The sequence below is a fragment of the Polyergus mexicanus genome, unplaced genomic scaffold (assembly GCF_030449975.1).
Source record: "Polyergus mexicanus isolate NDT 795.1 unplaced genomic scaffold, iyPolMexi1.0 SCAF_17, whole genome shotgun sequence".
Classification (NCBI taxonomy): domain Eukaryota; kingdom Metazoa; phylum Arthropoda; class Insecta; order Hymenoptera; family Formicidae; genus Polyergus; species Polyergus mexicanus.
Window position 1 is genome coordinate 1,259,073 of NW_027223337.1, and position 18,322 is coordinate 1,277,394.

Here is an 18,322-nt window from a genome sequence, read left to right on the forward strand (position 1 = left end):
TGCATTATAACTCAACGATCTAATTGACAATGGATATTACGCATTAAAGCATACGTTTACTATTTATATTCATTACAGAAGAAGACGAACAAGGAATCACGCTACCAGCGGAAACTGAAGAACAATTTCCGGGGCAAGTACCACACGATCTATTGACGACCGAGTCTCCCATGCTAATCGATCAGGAGGATCAGCAAGTAGAGAAACATCTGCAGGAGGAAACATTCCCAGGTGCCGACAATGCTATACCGCACGAAGGAGAAGAAGAAGAGGATATTCGAAGAACTATTGAACATATTACTCAGGAACACATTCCTTCTACCGAGAAATCTGAAGAACAACCCGTAACACCACCGGCAGAAGAGAACGCTATACCCGAGACGGAAATTATCGCTATTGAAAAGGAGTTCAGTCCTTCTTCCACTGAGTTGACATCGGAAGAGGCAATAACTACGAAAGTGCCCTCCGATGCAGAAGCAACGAAGACGGAAGCGCCTATGACAGTACAAAAAACTGAAGAAAATTTAGCTACCGAAGCACCTGCCGTTGAATTGCCGGAAGTTTCATCTATCTCAGAAGGATTACGACCAGAAGAGGAAACGGTAACTACAGAACATGTACCTGAAGAACACATAAGCACAGAAGAGAGTGTAGTTGAAAAAGAACAATCGATTGAACCTGCCGTCAGCGAAGAAACGCAGACCGAAAGTGTAAGACCAGTGGAGATTACTAGTCCACATGAAGAACTTTCAGTAGAGGTGACTGAAGCAGAAAAAACAACGGAAGAAGGACAAGTTAGTGTGACGAAAGCGCCAGAAAGACCAGAAATTTCGACCGAAATTGTTGAGGAAGCAACATTACCAGTCGTAGAAGCTGAACAGCCTGATATTAGCACTGTTCCTGAATCTATCACCGAGAAAACGAAGGAAAGTGAAGATAAAGTGGAGACATCAAGTGAAATCTTGGCGACTGAAACGGAAATATCGATAAAGGAAGTAACTACAACTGTACGTCATGAGGCGTCCAGTACTGAAAAAATTACCACTGAAAAAGAAATATCTCATCTAACGGAGATCGCTGTTACGGAAGAAGTTCCATTGACTGAAATGAGTAGTTTGCCTACAAAACAATCTGCTGAAAAAGAACAAAAACCATTGGTAAACGAGGGCGAGGAGGAACAACGGCCGGAAGAGCCGATATCTGAGCACGCAGTAATCGAAAAAGAGCAAGCTACTGTCGGCGTTAAGATGGAAGATGTCGGTCTGACTGAGAGTCCAGCAATGGGCGAGGAATATATCACTACGGAAGGGCAACGGGCAGAGGAATCAACTCCGGAAATTCCAGCTCAAGGCCTAACCGGCATACCGATTCCTGAGCGAAGTCCGGAACAGAAAGCGGAAGATGAGAACGTGTATCATGTGACTGAGGATTACCATGATATACATCCAGAAATTAGTCCCGACAATCTTATAACTGAACATCCGCAGGAAGTTCCTACAACATATATTCCGCAGGAACAGGAGACTATATTAGCCTCGTCAGAAGAAACTTTGAAACCAAGTGCGGAGGAAACTGAAGTACCGGAAGAAGAAAGTGCAAAACCATACCCGGAAGAAGTTACAGAAATAAATCTACCAAGCCAGCGTAAACCAGAAATCACTATAGGCCCCGAAGAAACAAAAACAGAAAGTACTCCTGCTGTTACTGAAGTTCATGCTAGCACGGAACCTTCTGCAACTATTTCTCATATACCAGGAGAAAAAGCATCTGAGGAAACTGAAAAACCTAGTGTACCGAAAGAGATCGAAACAGAAATTCAATCAACAGAAGAAACTCTCAAGGAAGAATTGCCTACAAAGGAACTTGGTATCGAAGAATCTGGTTCTTTTAAACAAATTAGTAGTGAAAAAGAGGTTCAACCAAAGAAAGAACAGTCAAATGAAGAGGAAATAGAAACACAACCTTCGATCATAACAGAACCAGAAATTTCTACCTTTATCCCAGCTGAACACGAACATTCAACAATGCCTCCGAGTCTTGAAGAAGAACAAACAACAAAAAGTGAACATATTTCCGTAATTCCTGAACAATCGACCATGCTACAAATCGGAGAAATAGTAACTGAAATTACTCCCGCTGAAGAGAAAAAGCCAGTTGAGGAACATGTTACAAAACAACCTGCTATTTCACCAGATATAACCGAAAAAGAGAATAAAATACAAACTGAAGAACCTACCTTAAAAGAGACAGAAACCACGGTAGCAATAAAGACGATAGAAGAAACCGAAGATAAGCTTACGACACAAGCGCCCGTTGAAAAAGAAAAAACTGAGCAACCTGAACAGTATTCAACTGACAAGATTTCAGAAGAAGCTGCTATTACAGAGAACCACGATGTGCAACAAACTGAGGCACCTTCGATCGAGAAAAAGCCTGAGGAAGCGGAAGTTACGGAAGGCGTATCAACCGAAAGTATAGAACAACAAACTGAAGCAATGATAACAGAAATGGAACCAAGCGAAGAAGAGAAACCATCTCAAGAAACTATAGGAGTGAAACCAACAGAAATTACAACAGAAAGTATTGAACAGACAGAATTATCACACCCTATCGAAACAAGTGAAGTTGAGAAAGAAAATGAAGAAAAAATCTCTGTGCCTGTATCCACGGAGGTGGTGCAAACAGAAATTCCTGTAGTTGAAACTGGATCCACCGGACCACTGGCAGTGGAGGAAACAGAGAAAATACAGACTGAACCTTCCGCTACCGATGAATATATACCAAGTCAACCTTCGATTCCCTCAGACCGTAAGGAGGATCAGGAATCTGTTGAACCAAAACCAAGCGAAGAAAAACAGGAAGACGAAGAACAAGTAACTCAGAAATCATCTCTCGAAGAGAAGAAAGAAACCGAAACACATGAAGAACCACAGAAAACAACGATTCCTTCTGAAGAAGCTGTTACCGAATCTGTTTTGCCGGAAAAAAAATCGACTGAGGTTACTGGCACAACGACACTCACTGACGGAGACGAAGCCGTTACGCAACCAGCTGTGCAAGAGCAACCTGAAGTATCGAGCGCACAACCAGAAAATATCACAACAGAATCATCAGAACAGACTCAAGGACCAGTCATCGAAAAGCAGCCTGATATACATGTAAGAAAAGAAACTGAAACACCTATTTCTGTAATTCACGAAGGGTCTTCTGTAACTCCAACCAGCACGAGCGAAGAAGATGTCAGTAAGTCAACCGAAGCTGTAAGCGAAGGTACCACGATACTTGGGCCTATTGAAAAACCGACAAAGCATGAAGGTGAAGTTCCTGTCGAAACAGAAATTATACCTTCTACAGAATCTGTATCTTTAGAATTAGAAACTGTATCTTCAGGATTAGAAACTGTATCTTTGGAAGAAATACAACCGGAAATTGTATCTTCTACAGAATCTGCATCTTCAGAATCAGAATCTGTGTCTTCCAAAGAGAAACAACCGGAAACACACGAGCAGACCACACAATTATTGATAACGGAAAAAGAATCAAGCCAGGAAGGAAGTGAAGAGCTTACTGAAAGTGCGATTCCAGAAATGCCTAAAGCAACTGTTACTGAGGAGCAATCACAGAAGCCCGAAGTGAAAGACGTTGCAAGCACGGAGCCGCCGATTCACGAAGAACAAGAGGAACATGCAACGGTTGCTTTAAAAGAAACTCCTGAAATACAAATTACGACTGAAATACCACTGGAAAAAATACCTCAATATTCAACCGAAACGAGCATTTTTGAAGAAACTCTTATAGAGAAAGAGAGTACATCAGAGATTGCACCTCGTCCATCAGGTATTCCAGGAGAAGGTAATTGTCTTGTCGAAGGACAATCCTACAACAATAATTCGGCTGTTCCGCCGGCGAACGCGTGTCAGACGAGTTGTCGTTGTATTAGCAGTATCATTCAATGTGAACTCGTGCAATGTCCTGCCCCGCCGGCTCATTTATTAAACTGCATGCCGGTTTATACAAGCGGAGAGTCGTGCTGTCCAATGTATGCATGTGATTCGACACCAACTGCCGAATTGGAGTCTCACAGTCACGTAATCGAGCCACATACTCCTGAGGCAGAGGAAGGCCAAAAAACTTCCTTGGCGGCAGAGATATCAACAGAGGAACCTGCCACAGAGGTTACTGAAGCAGCGAAAGAATATAGTACGTTAGCTGGTGAGATCAGTACGCCGGAGGTACGGCCTGCGGAAGCCACTGTTCCCTCTATTTCTCCATCGGAAGAAGAGATAGAATTGACAACTGAGAAACAGCAGACTACTTTAAAATCTATTGAACCAGTTTACGAACAGCCAACTACAATTGCGCAATCTACTGAGCAACAGCCTGAAGAACATACTATTAGTTCCATGCCTGAGATAGCACAGGAGTCTGCCAGTCAAATACCTGAAGAAGAACATTATACTGTGCTACCAAATATACCAGGAGAAATTACCGAAGACAAAAGTAGCGAAAAAGAAGAAAGTATAACAGAATCGGCAGCTTCGACCGAACAACCACAGGAGGAGACTGTCGAAGAACAAACTCCTGTTAGTGGCGAGGAGCAAGTAATCACTTCCACACATATATCTACAGAACAGGAAATTTATAGTAAAACAGAGGAAATTACGACCCCGACTGTAACAGAAAAGAAAAAGATTTCTGTTCCTGTTACAGTAGAAGAAATTTCAACGTCTACTGAGAAAGAAGAAGAAATTACGACTATTGGAGTTGGTAAGGAAGAAGAAATTACTACGATTATCAAAGAGAAACCCTCCGAGGAAGAAACTGCTAAGGAACATTCTACGCCTAAGTCGATTGAAGAAGATGATAAAAAGCAGCCTGAAGAAGAGAAAATACCAACTTCCGAAAAATCAATTATTGACGAGAAGGAGTTATCAGCGAAACCAGAAATTTTAGAGGAACAAAAGACTGTTAAAACAACTGAATATGGGAGTACATCCATTCCTGAAATTCAACCGACGACGGAGCATAAACTCGAAAGTGAAACTGAGCACGAAGACGAAAAAGAACATGAAATAGCTACGTCGGCTGAAGGTGAACAAGCTACTCAGACTGAGGAACCAGAAAGCCAAACGAAATTACCTGGCATTGGCCCGAGCAGTATAGAAACACAGGAACCAATCACACCTGTTGCCGAATTGACGACTTTGATATACGATCATACGGTGACCGAAGAAACGCTATTAGAAGAACATGCAACTATAAAATCTATAGAAGTTTCTACGGAAGAAAGCAAAGGAGAAATAAAACCAGAATTTTCAACTAAAGTTCCTGAAAAAGAACATGTTACGGTTCCTATCTCGTCCGTTGAAACAGAGGTATTTAGCGAGATGACAACTGAACAGGAATTAGAAAAATCTAGCGAAGAAATTGCTAAGCCAGTCGGAGAATATACTACTGAAGTTTCTCATGAAGAAACATCACCGGAAACAACAGAAAGTGCAGCAGGAAAAGAACCTACGGAACATGCTGAAGAACATACGGAACCATCGGAACACGAAAAAGAACCATCTGTCACAAAATTGCCTGAAGAAAAACTATCTGAAACTGAATCTTCGATTAGTATGGAACAACCTATTAAAGTTGAAACTTCTAAGACAGAAGCGGAACATGAAAAGCCTACTGAACCCAGTATTGTTCACGAACCGGAAAGTACGCAAATTTTGACTGAACAATATCCAGAAGCCGAAATTGAATCTCATACATCTGAATCACCTGTTGAAGAGCATACGATAGCCGAAGAAATACCAACAACGTCTGTACGTACAGAAGAAGAAGCTGGCGAGCAACCCGTTACATCAATAAAAGAAACTCAGCCAAGTCTAGACGAAGTAAGAACTAAGCAGCCTATCGTTCCCGAAGCGGAATCCGAAGCACCAGCTATAGAAGAACACATCACTGTTCCAATCGAAGAACACACTACGAAATCTGAAGAGCATCTTGGCGAAGAAGGCGAGACAACAGAAAGCGGTATTTCAACAGCAGAAATCACAGAAAGCGTAACGAGCCAAGAAGAACAAACAGGAACTGAAAAGAGTATAGAAAGTGCCAAACCAGAAACCGAATTGCCCAGTTTAACGGAAGAACACACTATTATTCCCGAAATTCACAAAGAAGAAGAGAAGCAGAAACCTGAAGTAGGAGTAACGAAAAAAACGGATAAAGAAGAACCGGTCACGGAAGAAGCTATTAAGGAGGAAGCTGTAACATCTGCTGGTATTACAGAAAAGTATCCTGCCATGGAAGAACACACCGAGCAAGAAGTTGAAATAAAAACTCATGGACCAATGGAACTTGAAACAACGATTGCTCCGAAAGAGCAAAAACCTGAAGAGGAAGTTACAAGCGAGCCGGAGCGTCCATTGAGCGAAGAAGCGACGACCGGACCAAGCTTGATACCTGAAGAATATCCAATATCGGTGGAAATAGAAGAAAAAGAAAAAGGCCCTCATAAACCTGAATATCAGACAACGGTATCCATCGCAGAAGAAGAAGCATCGAAGCCAGTGACCGAGATCAGTGAAGTGGAAAAACTTTCATCTGAAGAAGAATCTGCTTTATCTGAAAGTGCAACGGAGAAACCGGAGGAATCCATTACAAAAGTTTCTGTCGAAATAAGCACAACCGAAAAGTCTGCGGAAGTTCCATCTGAAACGGAAAAATCTGTACCAACTGTATCAGAACAAGAAACAAAATCGCCCGAGCAACAACAAGGTGAAACTACTACGAAATCAACTGAACATGCTGTAACCGAGGAGAAATTACCAGAGAAAATAATTCCAGTGGAAGTGATTCCAGAAACTGAAGAGAAACCAAGCGAAACTTCTACAATAGGTAAAGGGGAAACACATTCTACTGAATCAAGTCTTCCAGTCGAAACGACTTCCATTCACGAAGACGAACAGCCGTCGATACCAAAACTACAGCCGACTGAAGGACCTCTTCCTTCTGAAGAGGAAACTCTTGCACCGGGAGAGATTCAGCCTGGCAAACCAGAAGAAGGCGAAGTGCATCCAGGTATACTTGAAGAACCTCAATTTACTACAGAACGTGCGCCCGAAACATCTGTTACGATAAAACCAGAAGAGCATCCGGAAACCGAACAATCAGAAATATCTTTGGAAGCTGTCGTGCCAGCTGAAGGATCAACCACGATATCTGGCGTGCCAACCGAATTGCCCGAAGAGAAAGCTACTATTGGACCAATATCAGAAGAAGCCGAAATCCAGGGCCCGATAAGACCTGAAGAAGATGTGCAACTTGCGGAAACGCCGATTGAAGACGTCGTAAAGATGCAGCCGGTATCGACGGAATTACCAATCGGAGAAAGTACAGAAATTTCCGATGAGGAAATCGTTCCTTCTCAAGAGAGTGAAGAAGACAGTCATCCTCACTTTGACCACTTGCCAGAGGTTACTATGAAGCCAGAAACTGACTATTCCGCGGAAGGTGGATTGGGATCCGAGGAGGAACATTTGCGACCGGTTAATCATACTGTAGAATCAGAACGACCATACCACGAACACCGACCGGCGACTACTTTGGCACCTCATATTCCAGAGTATCCCGATCAATCGGATGAGGATTATCCTCACTTCCCTCCGCAAAGTGGCAGTAATTTGAATCCCGATGAGGATTACGGTGATGACAAAAATATCTACGGACCGGGCACCTGCCGATACGGAGGCAAGGTCTACGTCTCGGCGCAACAGATACCCAGAGACGATCCGTGCGACTTCTGCTTCTGCTTTAGGAGTGACATTATCTGCTTACAACAAAGCTGCCCGCCGCCTATTCCGGGCTGCCATGAGGAACCAATCAGCGGTTTCTGCTGTCCTAGATACGAGTGCCCCGTGTCAATGGCCATGTCTCTTAACTTGACCACCACCACTACCACGACCACGACTACGTTACCGCCACATTTTCACGCTCACGCTTATAAAGGAGCCGCGAAACGAAGTGGCTGTCAGATCCGTGGTCAGGCGTATCGAGTAGGAGAGGTCATTAAATCAACCTCTGGACCTTGCCTTCATTGCACGTAAGTTTTTATCAACGAGAAAAGATATATATTTTAATTCCTATAATTAAATTTTTATGTCAATTTGTACGTATCGTCTCCGGAAATTTTACGAATTCTTGTAAAATTTCAGCTGTGGAGGTGATGGCAACATGAAATGCGAACCGCGAATGTGCAGTCCGGAACCGATGCTGAGGCAAATGATCGCCACGGCTGCAGCCAAAAGGAGAAGATGAGCCGCCGAGCTGGATCGTCTTTACAAAGAATCATATACGAGAACGACGAAGTTGACAGCAGGATTCAGTGTTGTATAAAAGTGAATTAAAATTATTCTAAACTACCTAAACATCGTGCGGAACACAGACAATAATGTGCTTCGGCGATCACGAACTGAGTGGCCAAAACGTAAACGTTTATATTAATAATATTATATTATGTTATATATATAAAAAAAGAGAAACAGCGGTGATGAACGAGAAATGATGGAGGTAATAATATCGGTCGGAGATCCATAGGAATTAACTGCGTATCGGGGCGCGTTATCGGTGCTAATACGCGGACACGGAAGAAGGAAACGAAGCAGCGCAGATGTAGAAAATATAAGGAAAAGAAAATGAATAAATTTCGTTCGTGAAAATAATTCCGCGTTCTGTTTCATGGGATATTTTGTACGCCCTGAAAAGAGAAGAGAAAAAGAAAATATTACTGAACGTACGAGACTTATGACTGTGCCTTCGTCAAGTGTCGAATATCAACGGCACTGCTTTCATTTCGGCAATGAGCGCCGTCCGCAGCCACGGTCATCGTCGTCGGTATTTTCAATAAGCCCGAAAAATCGCGATCGCTCGCGACTTCGTAGGTAATGAAAGAAAAGAGAGGGAGAGAGAAAGGGAGAGGAAATGCGACGAATGCGTTTCGTACGACGCATAAAACGAAAAAAGCAAAAATAAAGAAAAGAAAATTCATTGCGCCAGTCGATTGTGCAGTGATATGGAAATAATGAAAGAGAATCGTATGAAGAATACCTCTCGATTCGCAGAGATCGTCCTCTCTAGATAGCTTAGAAGTTTTTTAAACATTTTTCTACGCAAACTACACGTCCACGGTATTCCTCTTACGATGCAACGCTAAAAATTGGGAAACGAGAGAAAGAAAAACGTGATGGCGTATCACTGTGACAATCTTAAGCGACGACGATATGTTATTATTTGCTATGCGATCATTCTGGATCGTTTATTCGGCTGCTGCTGCGTGTCCTAATGATCGGGTTACATTATTCAAGTTTGCTGATATTCACGCGCACTCGAACACGATCGAGATTAATAAGATCGGCACAGTCAGCCGATCGTGCTTCCAGTATTCTTAAGCCGCGAGGATCCTGAGATCCTATAGTCGTTTTCCTCTCGAGGAAGAACTTCCGATCGAGCCATTTCTGTCTATCTTTTTCCTTTTCTTTTTTTTAAATTACTCCGTCAAGTATACAGTGCCAACGATCGTGTCCTAGTGCGCGCGCGCATGTGTGTATGTGCGTGTGTGTGTGTGCGTGTGGTGCGTATAATATGTTAAAGGATGAAAAAGAGAGGAAGCTAGGGAGACGAAAGATACACGCATCTCAAAGCTCAAACAGCGGCTCGCGCGGAGGACCGACCCGAGAATTTGCTTCTCCGGCGAGCTGGCGTCATTATACATAATATATATATATATATATATATATATATATATATATATATATATATATATAAATATATATACATTTATATATAATTCTTTATATACACTGTACCCTTCTGATAATAATACTTAATGATAACAATGTTCTATACGTTTGTACGAAAGTATAATTATCTAAGACGAGATGAGATAATCGCCTCGCACAGGTTCTCCAGTCTCAAAGTGTCGCGCTAGGAAAGAGGAAGCGATACACGATCTTCGGGATGTTTTGGGATCTTGCGAGGGATCGTTTCCCACGGGTGAATTATTTATCTTGACAGCAATTATACGCGACTCGTTCAAGAGCGAGAGCTATCGTGCAACGTCACGCTTTGAGACTCTGGAACTCCGCGGGCTCTCTTTAGTATAATAAATAGATCGAATGCTATATATATCGTGTCGCACAAAATATACTGCGCATACTGTCTGTATTTATAATAATCGGACGAAGACGAGTCGGAGTTTGATCTTCCTGATATCGGCGGCCCGTTAGTTCTAGTACTCGTTTATTGATAATTAAGCTCATATCTCTGCCCGAGAGAACAGCTTCTCGCGGACAACTATCACGAAAGCGTTTTCTCTTTTTGTTCACGTAAAAGATCTCTCTCGACTTGAATGACCAACGAATAATCGCGGCGTATTCGTAGAGCTTCCACGACACACTCGATCGTGATATACAAAGTAGCCATATTATTACTGTTACTGTTTCCAGATATGAACGAAACCAATATTCCACGCATATCAATAATAAATGATTGATACACGTATGTGTGTGAGATGCTTTTGTTTTATAAAATCTTAATAAAGTTATACAAGACTTGCAAAAATGATGAGAAGTGCCCCGGCGTTCGCGTTGAGGAAAAGTAGATTCGGAATTTCAGATATCTCGTAGATAAAGATGATAACAAGAATGTACGGAACATTTCACGTATTTTTTTGTGTGTTCGATTAAATCGAGGACAGAAAGGATCTCAATTAGCCGTAAAATTGACGACAGCGAGCTAGCAATGCGAAGGATTCTCGATCGTTTGCTTGTTAAAGTTACACGACTGACATCGATACGCGCGTGTCAATTCTATCTCGACAATCGATTATCGCGAGGTACGTCATTTAAAACGAAGTCGAGTCAGTTCATTCCAAGCCAATATTCTATCGATTATAGTCGAAATCTAGTATTTATCTTGATATCATCCATTCCCCTTAACTCATAGCAAGTAATATTATTACCGAAGGTAAATCAGTGTCGAATATTTAACGGATAAGTACGATATTATGGTACGCATATAACTGTAATGACGTAAGATATATGGTGGATACATATAGGATTCATGTAAACTAATGTCAAAGTCGGGAGACAGCGAAAGTGTATCCCCGCGATACACCTTTCCATCTAGACTTGCGCACACAACTTTATATAGACACGCATATATACGCACTATACTTACGCACAAGGCGACCAATTTTTATCTTTCTTTATGTCAACTATCTCAGTATGAATTATCGTGATCGAAAAAAATATATATATATATATATTCACTCGCTGCATTTCCTCGGCGTATACGTATATGCGCGATCATGATGATCGATAAATATCCCTATAACGCGCCGGTATAGAGATTCGAATTGGTCACGTGTGTGCGTAAAACGCAGCGAATATGGCGCACAGTACGCAAAGATACTCAATCCTCGCGCGATGGATTTTCGACGCTTCTTTTCATATACACGTGAGTACGATCGCGCTCTTGTTCCGCATCATGCATATAATTTGATTATTCGTCGTTTCGTCGCGTATATATATATATTATATAATATATGATAAACGAGATGGAGAATAAACGAGAGCGAGCCGGGAGTGCGAGGTAGGCTAGATTCGACAGTACGTGCTAGTATAAAGTGTCCTTTTTATATGAATAAAAGATTTTGTATGTCAATCTGTACGTGGATTCTTCGTGCGTCTCGTGTTTTCAGATATCCATCGTCCTTCCTCGTTCCTCGGCGGAAACATTTTTTGATCTCAAAAGATAAGGATTTAGAAGTTAGATTGTTGCGAGGTTAATCGATTAAACACGAATAAAAAAAATTTTTTTAATATTTTACGATATATAAGAATATTTTCTCTTTCGATTTTATGCCTGTGAAGTAATATGCATTTTCAAACTATAATGACTAGACGAAAGTAATTACGAAAAATATTAAAAATATATCTTTCTTAATTATTGATATTTTAACGGAGATGAAAAAAAAAAAAAAAAAAAAATCATGATTGTATCGATGAAAGATCGTGCGGTTCATTTCCAACGTTCCAATACGGTTTAAACACGCGTGCATTTTTACATAAATGAACGTGCCGACAAGATGTATATTACATTATTAATAAAGGATGTTTCGCAAGAAATGAAGAAGCTGAAAAGATATAAATGATATTCGTAATATTGCATATATGTATACATTATATTTCTCGAATACAAATATGTGTATTATAAATTCTAGTACCACGAAGTGCGAAAGAATTTTATCCCTAGAACGTGTGTGTTGGCAACGCGTGTTTTGACGTATCGTCAAAGTGGTGTGTTATTTTTCAGTATTCGCGCTAAGTGGTAGCATCGTGTGTTGTTCGATTTTCGAGTTAGATAAACGGGAAACCGGTGTCAACGAGAGATGGAGGCCGGTGCGAGTACGGGTACTCGTACGACGCGATTTATGATGGAAGGTGTCGGCGCCCGAGTAATCCGCGGACCGGAATGGAAATGGGGAAAACAGGTTAGAATCGAGAGGTTAACCGTATTATAAACGTAACTTTTTCGGGATAACGCGACTCTTCCGACTCTACGAGATTATTCGGAATAGTAGTATCTTCATGTCTCTTGTCTTCTGTGACGGGGATTCGAAATTTTTTTTAAAGAAATTGCGCGTGCTTAGGGATAATCCACTTTGCTGTAAGGTTATTCTGATATTGTTTGTTTCACGTACGACAATCATTATTTTATTAAATCGTTAAGATACATTACGCATTTATTCAAACCACTATTAGGTTTTATTGTGTTGTGTTATAAAATATATATGATTTTGCAAAAATAAAATGTTAGATGTATGCAACAGTTGGAGAAACATTCTTATTTTGAATCATATATATTCGACTGGCGAGCGATAGCTATATCGTCATCTAAGTTTCTTATATTAATAGTAGAAAATGTAAAAAATAATTTCTAATTATTTGCATTTAATAGGATGGTGGCGAAGGTCACGTGGGTACCGTCAGAAACTTTGAATCACCAGAAGAGGTTGTAGTCGTATGGGATAATGGCACTGCAGCTAATTATCGATGTTCTGGAGCCTTTGATCTGCGTATACTAGATTCCGCTCCAACAGGAGTTAAGCACGATGGGACAATGTGCGATACCTGTCGTCAGCAACCTATTTTTGGAATAAGATGGAAATGCGCTGAATGTGGCAACTATGACCTTTGTTCCATTTGTTATCATGGAGATAAGCATCATTTGCGGCACAGATTTTTTCGCATTGCTACACCAGGAAGTGAAAGAGTTTTGCTAGAACCTCGACGAAAAAGCAAAAAGGTATGAATAATTACGATTAATTTTAATTATATTTAAAAATTACTTTTTAGATATATTAGATTTTTTTATTAATTAATTTTTTTATACAGATTGCAATTCGTGGTATATTTCCTGGTGCAAGAGTTGTAAGAGGCGTGGATTGGCAATGGGAAGATCAGGATGGTGGAAATGGTCGTCGGGGAAAAGTTAATGAAATACAAGACTGGTCTGCAGCTAGCCCACGTTCAGCAGCTTATGTTATTTGGGATAATGGTGCTAAAAATTTGTACAGAGTTGGTTTTGAAGGAATGGTTAGTATTATTTTAAGTGTTGTACTGTCATCAATTGTGCAAAAAAATTATTCGTTGATATACATTTTTTATATCTAGGCGGACTTAAAAGTGGTCAATGATGCAAAAGGGCAAACGGTATACAGAGATCATTTACCGTTACTTGGTGAACAAGGTCCAGGTCGGACAGGACCTCATGGTCTGCAAATTGGTGATCAGGTGATTATTCTCTATTCACGATATGTTTGTTTTGCATAAAAGTATTCAAAATATTTGATATAATAATTTTTTTTCTATGTCTATAGGTTAATGTTGATTTGGAATTGGAAATTGTACAATCATTGCAACATGGCCATGGTGGCTGGACAGACGGCATGTTTGAATGCCTTGGCACTACGGGAACAGTTGTTGGTATTGATGAAGATCATGACATCGTTGTCTCGTATCCAAGCGGTAATCGGTGGACTTTCAACCCTGCTGTACTTACTAAAGTACAAATACCCGTCCCTGTTACTAGCTCCAGTTCTGACAATCAAACATTTGCTGTTGGAGATTTGGTTCAAATATGTCATGATATAGAAAAAATTAAATTACTCCAACGTGGTCACGGAGAATGGGCAGAGGCAATGGCTCCGGTATGTATTTCAAAATAACAAACTAAAATTTAATTCCATTTATTTTTGTCTCGCACTCTCTCTCGAATTTTGCATTTGAATTTTTTCAGACCTTGGGAAAAATAGGTAGAGTACAGCAAATATATCATGATGGAGACTTGAAAGTGGAAGTCTGTAGCACATCATGGACATACAATCCCCAAGCTGTTACAAAAGTTGCTAGCAGTGACGGAAGTGTACCAGGAAATAGTAGCGGTGGTAAGTATTGTATATGACTAACTAAACCGATTAGTCATTTTATTAGTCATATCCTTTTGATTTAATATGTACAACAAACTATATATTGCTTTATTTTCCAGAACGATTATCTGCATTATTAAAGAAATTATTCGAGACACATGTATCAGGTGACGTCAATGAAGAATTGGTAAAAACTGCAGCGAACGGCGACGCTGCTAAATGCGAAGAATGCTTAAAACGGCCGGAAGCCGATGTTAACGGCGTATTTGCCGGTCACACCGCTTTGCAAGCAGCGAGTCAAAATGGTCATTTAGAAGTTATTAAAATACTTTTGCGATACAAAGCGGATGTAGAAATAGAAGTAAGTTATTTTAATCGAAGAAAGGTTTTAGATATTACATATACATATATTGGACTGTATTTATTTATATCATGTGTTTTGAATATAGGATAAAGACGGTGATAGGGCCGTACATCATGCTGCTTTTGGAGATGAGCCAGGAGTTATGGCGCTTCTCGCTGGTGCCGGCGCTGATCTAAACGCTCGAAATAAAAGACGTCAAACGGCTCTTCATATCGCTGTTAATAAAGGACACGCTGGAGTTGTGCGAACTTTATTGGAATTGGGATGTCATCCGAGTTTACAGGTAAGTACATACAATTTACAATCGTATATACTAACACTAACATTTCTCAGGATTCATTTCCAGAATGTTATATATTTATTCAATAATTGTTATACATATATTATTTGAGAATTAGAAACACGACTTGTGAGACGTATATTGGATAATATTAAACATATTATATATATATATATATATATATATATATATATATATATATATATAACGAAAAGTATTTTAAGGCATTATGAAAAAGTCTTATTTCGCTTTTATATATCCAACTTTTTAATATTTAATAGTAATTACTTATAAAAAAGTAGGTTAATTTAATAGAATTGAAGATTATGATAAAAACAATGATATTTTTATATTTCTTACTCGAAAGTCCTGTTTTATTACGCTATATGTAATAGCAAACACTCAATAAACGATATATTAATAATTATGGTCAAGGAAATTGCACAGAGTTCTCAGCTCTAGCGCATATAGATTAAACAGTAGTTTTGTTTATACAGTCACGAAGTAAATCAACGACTTAGAAAACCGCGAGTTTATTGTAGGAGATTGTACCGGAATGAAATCTCGTGAAATATAACCATAGGTAGAGGTTTGCATGGTGGTGGCGGGCCGCAAGGGAGGATAAAGGGAAAAGGGTGGGGGTTGTTTATTTTATTCTTGAGCTGTCTGAACGTGATATATTTGTGGTATTCCACCCTCTAATGATTTATACCGGTCTGAAACTGCGAACACCTTCTGCTAGTACCTCTTTTCCGCTCTCTTTCAACATCCTGCTTCATTTCGCTTCTCTCGTACCATTTTCGACGCTACACGATTCTTTTCGGCGCGTGTAACGTGATAATACGATGGCTAAGTCCGTTTTATCCATAGTTAATTAACTTTTTTATTTCGATAAATCTTTTGTAATCTTACATAGTACTAGTAAAGAAATTCTCTTAAACTTTTAATTTTTTGAAGATTTTGTAATCCACGATAATTTATTTTCATTAAATTAAAAGAAGAGGAAAAAGCAGAGAAAAATATCTTTGTCCGAGATAGTTTTTTAAAATTATATATTATATTTGCACATGCAAGAGAATTTGTATAATATAATGCAATACGCGTGATAGTTTAAGCATCTGTCTTTTTCTCTCTTTTTTTTTTCTTTTTTAAATCGGATGTACAACGATACCGTGGTTTACTTGGAATAGAGGAAATAAATTTGAATCTGAGGCGCGAAGGAGACGTAACAAGGGCGAAAAGAACGGGAAAAGAGAGCGAGAGAGCGCAGAATCGTGAAGAGAAGGAAAAAGAGAGTGAATGTTGTTGAAGAAGGAGGAAGATTCCAATCAGGATATATCGGCATATATATTACCCTCCTTGCCTCAATATTTGAGAGCGGTACCTCTGTAAAGCTGGCGGGTATAACCGCACGCAGTTATATTTTATTATTGATGGTCCCGAGAATGCCTGGTGAATTTTCCTCGCGTTCAAACGGTCAACCGTGCGGACGTTTACTGATATCGCAAATACTTAAAGCCTTGGCACGCTATAAACACATTTTCTTGTATTTATTTCACGACCGAATTTCGATTTATCTTCTGCTTTTTGCGTACGCGCGTATTTATTTCCGTTCTTCAGGTATTTCCCGTGAAATAAAATATAATATATTTCTCTCGCATAATTTTACATACATTTCTCTCATTGCTTTTTAAAGACGACCGACGCAATATCTGCTTACAAGCACTGGATACGCAAATGTGAATTAGTGTTAACTCACCTTTGTTACACGGGTATCTCCTCATTTGCAGGAGACTTAATTAATTCAGTTATCTGCCTCGAGGAAGCCTCGAATTCCACCTATGTTACGAGTGTCGCGGGATTGTGTTTGAGAATACGTGTTGCGCATAATCAAAATGCGTTGTGTATTTGGTGCAGCAATGGGGTATAACACTGAATTTCCCTATTTCTCTTCGAAACAATTCCGAACCTGAAGGCACGACTAGAAACATTTTCTGCAATAAACAACATTTACGTGCTTGGCATATATTGCTGACTCTCTGCTTTTTTTTTTTTTTTTTTTTTTTTTTTTTTTTTTTTTTTTTGCAAAAAGAAATAATTGTTTCTACAAAATATACTAAAAAGATTTTCTATATAGAGATTTCTATCTTTCGAGATTTTTTTTTTTTTTTTTATAAATTTATTTTATTTTATAAACACATACATATGATTTCTGAATTGAAACGATCTCCTGGTAAATATATAGTTTATAAAAAATAACAAGAATATGTTAGCGGATTAAGTGCACATAAGTAATCATAGTAAAATATCGCGAAAGCTTTTTCTCTTCTCATAATATCCGCCAATGGCTTAGAGAAGTAATTAAGAAAGTTAGGCGATACCCCCTCCTCATTTTCATAATCACCGGACAAAATGGTATAAATTAACAGTAAACGTAAATCAACGTTGTTTTTATGCGGTGCAGGCTGTATTGCGACCATCGTGAAATATCGTTCATATATTTCATCAGGTCGGAGGCATAAGGCTTGCGAAAATATGCTTGCATTAGCGCTCGCTGAATTACGGTCCATGTCTGTTTCTTTTCCGCTACGCTCTCATTCCGCGCTTACAACCGGCATTTATATAATTACACTTTCTTTTTTAAGCGGCGTGAAGTTTCATAATGAGAAATAATTTAAAAGAGTGCTTGTCTTATCGAAACTCTAAGTTTTTAAAGAACCTAATTATTTTGTTAGTTTTTGTCGAATTTTTTATAATGAAAATCGCAAAGCTATATATAATTGTTGTACGATTATTCTTATGCGAAATTACTATAACTTTTGTTCGACGTATACGACAGCAAGCTATCTCATGATAATCTTATTTTATTCTATCGCAAAAGTTTTCCAAGAGAAACTTTTTTTCCCTCGTGTTGCACTGCCGAGTATACTTTTCGCGAAGGAATAAAATTTCAACGATCACGTACGTATGTAGCAGAGAAGAAAGGCAGACTCCGTGTTCGGCACGTGCGCGAAATTCCGACAAGTCGATTCGACAATACCGATGGGGGTGGCGGACGGTGGCGGAAGGGTGAGGAGAATTTTTGCGATCGCACTATCATCCTGTCTGCTTCGTTGAAGGATCGGACTAATCGAAATACCGGACGTCTTTGGAGCTGTACGTGTGTGAGAGTGTGTTCCTTCCGCGTGTGTAGCAA

The 18,322-nt window shown here is 39.6% G+C and overlaps 2 protein-coding genes across 5 annotated transcripts in view; both read left to right on the forward strand.

Annotated features, from left to right (window-relative positions):
* Positions 1–11,677, forward strand: part of LOC138940429 (titin homolog) — an 86,540-nt gene extending 74,863 nt beyond the window's left edge. The window contains exons 6-7 of one of the 2 annotated variants that reach the window (XM_070309308.1): positions 82–8,095; positions 8,208–11,677. In XM_070309308.1, coding sequence (XP_070165409.1) covers positions 82–8,095; positions 8,208–8,310 — 8,117 coding nt within the window. In that variant the 3' untranslated portion in view covers positions 8,311–11,677. Of the gene's footprint in view, positions 1–78; positions 8,096–8,207 lie in introns of both variants that reach the window. The other variant, XM_070309307.1, reaches the window with a different exon arrangement.
* Positions 11,678–12,378: 701 nt separating this feature from the next.
* Positions 12,379–18,322, forward strand: part of Mib1 (mind bomb 1) — a 378,498-nt gene continuing 372,554 nt past the window's right edge. For all 3 annotated transcript variants that reach the window (XM_070309358.1, XM_070309359.1, XM_070309360.1), the window contains exons 1-8: positions 12,379–12,544; positions 13,012–13,359; positions 13,449–13,649; positions 13,728–13,847; positions 13,934–14,263; positions 14,353–14,500; positions 14,602–14,843; positions 14,932–15,129. In XM_070309358.1, coding sequence (XP_070165459.1) covers positions 12,443–12,544; positions 13,012–13,359; positions 13,449–13,649; positions 13,728–13,847; positions 13,934–14,263; positions 14,353–14,500; positions 14,602–14,843; positions 14,932–15,129 — 1,689 coding nt within the window. In that variant the 5' untranslated portion in view covers positions 12,379–12,442. The remainder of the gene's footprint in view (positions 12,545–13,011; positions 13,360–13,448; positions 13,650–13,727; positions 13,848–13,933; positions 14,264–14,352; positions 14,501–14,601; positions 14,844–14,931; positions 15,130–18,322) is intronic.